General features: G+C 42.3%; 1 protein-coding gene across 2 annotated transcripts in view; it reads right to left on the reverse strand.

Annotated features, from left to right (window-relative positions):
* NUP210L (nucleoporin 210 like) overlaps window positions 1-5,967 on the reverse strand; it is a 125,762-nt gene that overhangs the window by 52,793 nt on the left and 67,002 nt on the right. For both annotated transcript variants that reach the window (XM_008060522.1, XM_008060521.1), the window contains exons 20-23: window positions 5,453-5,554; window positions 2,741-2,869; window positions 1,989-2,116; window positions 1,084-1,216 (exon numbers count right to left, since the gene is read on the reverse strand). In XM_008060522.1, coding sequence (XP_008058713.1) covers window positions 1,084-1,216; window positions 1,989-2,116; window positions 2,741-2,869; window positions 5,453-5,554 — 492 coding nt within the window. The remainder of the gene's footprint in view (window positions 1-1,083; window positions 1,217-1,988; window positions 2,117-2,740; window positions 2,870-5,452; window positions 5,555-5,967) is intronic.

Here is a 5,967-nt window from a genome sequence, read left to right on the forward strand (position 1 = left end):
CCACGCCCAGCTAATTTTTTGATTTATTGTAGAGATGAGGGCTCGCCAAGTTGCCTAGGCGGGTCTCGAACCTGCGGGCTCAGGCAATTCACTCACCTCAGCCTCCCAAAGGCGTGGGATTACAGGCTGAGCCACCAAGCCCGGCTAATTTTTTAAAGTTATTGTAGAGACAAGGTCTCACCAAGTTGCCCAGGTTGGTCTCGAAACCTTGGACTCAGGCTATCCTCTCATCTCCACCTCCCAAAGTGCTGGGATTACAGGTGTGAGCCACCACGCTTGGCCACTGAATCTTAATAATGGTTGCCTCTAAGTAGTGCAGCTACCGGTGATTTTCATTTGACATCTTTAAATTCTTTTTGTGCGACCAGGTGTGGTAGCTTATGCCTGTAATCCCAGCATTTTGGGAAGCAGAGGTGAGAAGATTGCTTGAGCCCAGGGGTTCAAGACCAGACTGGGCAATAAGATGAGACCTCATTCATCTCCACAAGAAATTTAAAAAAATAGCTAGGTGTGGTGGCGCACACCTGTAGTTCCACCTACTTGGAAGGCTGAGGCAGAAGGATCACCTGAGCCCAGCAGGCTGAGGCTGCAGTAGCTATGAGCATGCCACTGCACTCCAGCCTGGATGAAAGAGTGAGACTCTGACTCAAAAAAACATATATTTTTGTGCTTTCCAAATTTTCTTTTTTCTTTTCCCTTCCTCCCTTCCTCCCCTTCTCCCTTCCTCCCTTTCTCTCTTTCTTGAGACAGGGTCTTGCTCTGTCACTCAGGCTGCAGTGCAGTGGTTAATCATAGCTCCCTCCAGCCTCTAATTCCTGGGTTCAAGCAATCCTCCTGCTTCAGTCTCCCAAGTTGCTGGGATTATGGGTGTGAGCCACCATACCCAGCTTTCCATATTTTCTACGAGAACTATATGACTTTTATGCAGAATAACAAAAACCAAAAATGCACTACATGTTGTACAAGAGTTAGGCACTACCATTTTTCTCAGTCAAATGATTTTTTACTTGTATAAATTAAACAGAAAAAGATACAATGTTAAGTAAGATGAAGTATAAATTTTGAATGAGATAATTTCCTTACTTCAATTTGCTGAGGAGCTGATGTGAATTTTCTGCCCATCTTGTCCTTGGCAGTAGCCACAAGTGTGGTTTGCCCAACAGTGATAGCTCGAAGGATGTAATTTTCAGAGTATTCATCCTGTTCCTCCATTAACCTGCAAAGACCCATGTATTTTTAAGTGAGAAAGATATGGTTTTGAAAGTGCCACTGCTGCATCTTTCCAAAATGCTTAACATTTTCTGCTCATTTTAATTCTGGCTAGCAGGAACTGCCACAGTCAAGGTGAATTTCATAGGAATGGTAGAAAGCTCCTGAGTGGCAAAAATTTGTTCTAAGGTTCCAAAGGATAAAGGCTATAAGCACAGATTGGTAAAAATGTAAATACTAAATTGCCATGGAATTTCACAATTTCTCCTTTTTCAGAGGGGAATACCAGTACCTCTGCTTCTAAACATATTTTTTAAGGTCCTCTAGCGTGAAACACCCTCAAAGGACATCATCCAAGGAGAAGTTTCAGAAAATGGAAATATTAATGATGCAAATGACTTTTAGTTCCCAAACAAGGCATTTGAGGACCTCACAAGGGTATGTATGTGAGTAGGTATGTATTTTTTTAGAGATGATATCTCACTATATTGCCCAGGGTGGAATGCAGTAACTATTTATAGATACAATCATAGTGCACTACAACCTCCAGCTCCTGGGATCAAGATATCACCCTGCCTCAGCCTCCTAAGTAGTTGGGACTACAGGCAGGTATCACTGTGCTTCACTCAAATGGGTACTTTGGAGAGAGCTGAATATGGAAAGAGCGAAAAAAGGAAAGGAAAAAATGTGAAATAACCTAAGGGAAAGCTTACCAGACTACCAGGAAGAAGAGTCTCATGATATGTGTAGGGAGAAAGAATTACTAAAATGTTACTCACGTCAGGGTGACAATGGCAGAAGCCAACTGCAGTTTGAGTTCCATGTTTCTGAAGTATTTATTTTTGAATGGGTGTTTGGAAAAACCAAGAACCCTCACAGTCACTAACACAGTTTTGCCTATCTCAACCTAGTAGTTAAAAACAAAAGTAGATTTTAGTAGAGATATCTCATTCACTAAGGATAGTCTTAGAAGGTAACATGCTTTTTTGTTCATGCTAAATGTTCCTGGTCAGACTTCAATCAAATATGCCTAATCTATGTGTATAATTTTAAGTTGTTCTCTAGCATTCCATTTATCTGTTTAACGTTGGAATGTTGTTTTTCAAGGGAAGTATTTCCATTAACATTACCAAAAGCTCTGGTGTATATACACAGTAGTTGAACAGAGACTATATTAAGTAATGCTGGGGCCAGGCACAGAGGCGGAGGTGAGAGCCGTCAGAGCTCAGGGGTTCAAGACCAACCTGAGCAACAAGGCAAAACCTCATCTCTACAATAAATCAAAAATGAATTGGGCATGGTGGAACATGCCTGTGGTTCCAGCTACTCAGAAGTCTGAGGCAGAAGGATCACCCAAGCCCAGCAGGTCAAGGCTGTGGTGGCCATAAGTGTGCCACTGCATTCCAACCTGGGCGACAGAGTGAGACTTCAACTCAAAAAACCAAATAATAATAATGATAACAATAATAATAATGCTGGGGAGTGAGAACGAGGCTTGCTTAATTTCTGAGATAAAGTAAACATCTCTCACCTTATCAATCAGATCAAGCTCCAGGTCTTGTATATCTGACACTCTTAGGTGGGCTGTTGCTGGACCCAAGAAAGCTAGGCAAAGATCATAGACCTCCAAAGTGATAAACCCAGGGTGTACTGGAACTAACTAGAAGGAAGGAAAAGGTAGCCTGCTAAAGAAACAAATATGCTGCAAGCATAATTATATTTTTACCCAAAGCAGAAAAGACAACATCTTACTTTCTTTGAAATGGGAACTCAGCCGGGCTTGGTGGCTCAGCCTGTAATCCCGCGCATTTGGGAGGCTGAGGTGAGTGGATTGCCTGAGCCCACGGGTTCGAGACCCGCCTGGGCAACTTGGCGAGCCCTCATCTCTACAATAAATCAAAAAATCATCCGGGCGTGATAGCGCACGCCTGTAGTTCCAGCTACTTGGAAGGCTGAGGTGGAAGGATCACCGGAGCCCAGCAGGTCGAGGCTGTGGTGGCCGGCAGCGGCCACTGCACTCCAGTCTGGGTGACAGAGTGAGACTCCAACTCAAAAAAAAAAAAAGAAATGGGAACTCTTAGAGGTCCCATTGCATACTTCAGGCATAGCATAATATGATGTGATGTTTCAGATCACAAAAGGTATATAACTTAACAAATGTTAACTAATAAAGAACAGAGTTTAAATTGGTTGAATTCAAGTAGAATCCAACCTACACATCCAGCTTCTTAATTATGAACAGGGAAAGGATATCATGAAGAAAATCATGTCCATATATGCTGCAATCACCAGCAGGAGAAAGCACCGGGCCGACAGACAGTTTCTTCCTTTTTTGTACTGCAGCTCTTGCACATAGCATGTTTTTTTAATACCCTTTGTCTGCGCTAGTGCCTCAGTCTTCCCTTTTTAAAACATATATTATGGGGGGGGGGAAACGCACATCATCAACAAGGGTACCTGCATAATGAACATTTGTATGCTTATCCCTGAAGTGTACCCTACATCTTTAAAATAAAAAAGGTAAAAGTTTAAAAAAAACCATATATTATGACTAAGGTAAGTTAAATTATTTGAGCTCTTAAATAAAAAGAAAATATATACACATATTAATATAAGGTATTTATTTTTATTACTATAAGTCAACTAAAAACAAATCCTTTGGCATACTAACTATGGAGTCAAGTTAATATTTTTAGTTGTTGACTGGGCACAGTGGCTCACATCTGTAATCCCAGTACTTTGGGAGACCAAGGTGGGAGGGTTGCTTAAGCCTAGGAGTTTAAGACCAGCCTAGAAACATAACAAGACCTTGTCTTTAAAAAAAAAAAAAATTAGCCAGTCATGGTAGTATGTTCCTGTAGTCCCAGCTACTTGGGGGAGGCTGAGGTGGAAGGATCACCTGAAACCAGGAGATGGAGACTGTGGAGAGCCATGATCATGTCACTACCCTCCAGCCTGGGCAACAGAGTGAGACCCCAACTCAAAAAAAAAAAAAAAAAAAAAAAAGGAGAAAAATTTTAAAAAGAGATATATATGTTGACTGAAACACCATATACTCGGGATACAAAGTCAATAGTACATTTAAATATCTACACTGTTAAGTGTTTTGAATCTTATAAAAATGAATCTTAGCTGGGCACGGTGGCTCATGCCTGTAATCCCAGCACTTTGGGAGCCAGAGGCGAGAGGATTACTTGAGCCCAGGGACTCAAGACCAGCCTGGGCAACTTGATGAGACCTCTTCTCTACAAGAAATAAAATTGGGCTTCTGCACTAGACTGGAGTCCAGTCTCTTTCTTTCTCTCTCTCTCTCTCTCTCTCTTTCTCTCTTTCTTCTTCCCCCCAATCGTCGATGCCGTCTCCACCTTTGGGGTACCCTGAACCCGGCTGGAGCTGGTCTCTGGCACTCCCACACCTCCGCTCCCTACATTAAGGTCCTGAAGGTCCCAACAGGTAATCCCGCAAATGCAGGCAAATTTCTAAATCCAAGTGGACCTCGTGTAAAAAAAAAAAAAAAAAAAAAAAAAAGAAATAAAATTATCCAGGTGTGGTGGTCAACCTGTAATTCCGGCTACTTGGAAGACTGAGGCAGAAGTAGTGCCTGAGCCCAGCAGGTTGAGGCTGTGGTGGCCATGAGTGTGCCACTACACTGCGGCCTGGGTGACAGAGTGAAATTCCAACTAAAAAAAAAAAATCTTATTTAAATGGATATCTTCTAATTAGATGTTTCCTATACTGTTTCAGTTCCACCAGAAGAAAAACTGCCCAGTGTTATAGCTATCTGTAGAAAAATCATTTTTGGTTGAAGAATATATGTAGTTAAAGAAAGGCAAATGTTACTTCTGTAACAAGTTTTAGACACACAATGGCAATTTTCTTTCTTTTTTTTTTTTTTTGAGTTGAAGTCTCTGTCGCCCAGACTGGAGTGCAATGGCCGCTCACGGCCATCATGGCCTCGGCCTGCTGGGCTCTGGCGATCCTTCTGCCTCAGCCTTCCAAGTAGTTGGAACTACAGGCGTGTGCTACCACACCCAGCTAATTTTTTAAAATTTATTGTAGAGAAGAGGTCTCACCAAGTTGCCTAGGTGGGTCTTGAACCCTCGAGTAATCCACTCACCTCAGCCTCCCAAGGAGCGGGATTACAGGCTGAGCCACCAAGCCCGGCTGGCAATTTTCTAAATATTCTCCTAAGAATGAACTTTGGCCTGAGACCATCAATTTGAGACTTATCTGTGTAACTCACCTGGACAGAGCTTTCTGCTTCCATAGAAGTGATGGTGACTATATCCTGTTCACTGCTGTTGACTAAAAAATAACCAGATCCTTCCACAAGGCTAAATATTTCCTATGGAAAAGTGAGGCAAAAGAAATTCTGTTCCCTTCAGTTTATAAATAATTCAAAGGAAATAATTTCTACCTACTTAAGAAAGAGTATGGGATAAAAAGATTAAAGTCAATGAACAAAAGACATGATTTTTTTTTTCTTTCTTTTTTTTTTTTTTGAGTTGGAGTCTCACTCTGTCACCCAGGCTGGAGTGTAGTGGCATGCTCGTGGCCACCGCAGCCTCAACCTGCTAGGCTCAGCAATCCTTCCACCTCAGCTTTCCAAGTAGCTGGAACTACAGGCACGCGCCATCACGCTTGGCTATTTTAAAAATTTGTTATAAAGCCGAGCTCGGTGACTCAGTCTGTAATCCCGCACTTTGGGAGGCTGAGATGAGTGGATTGCCTGAGCCCGCGGGTTCAAGACCCACCTGG

The sequence above is a fragment of the Carlito syrichta genome, unplaced genomic scaffold, assembly GCF_000164805.1.
Source record: "Carlito syrichta isolate Samal-C Ts95f unplaced genomic scaffold, Tarsius_syrichta-2.0.1 Scaffold304639, whole genome shotgun sequence".
Lineage (NCBI taxonomy): Eukaryota > Metazoa > Chordata > Mammalia > Primates > Tarsiidae > Carlito > Carlito syrichta.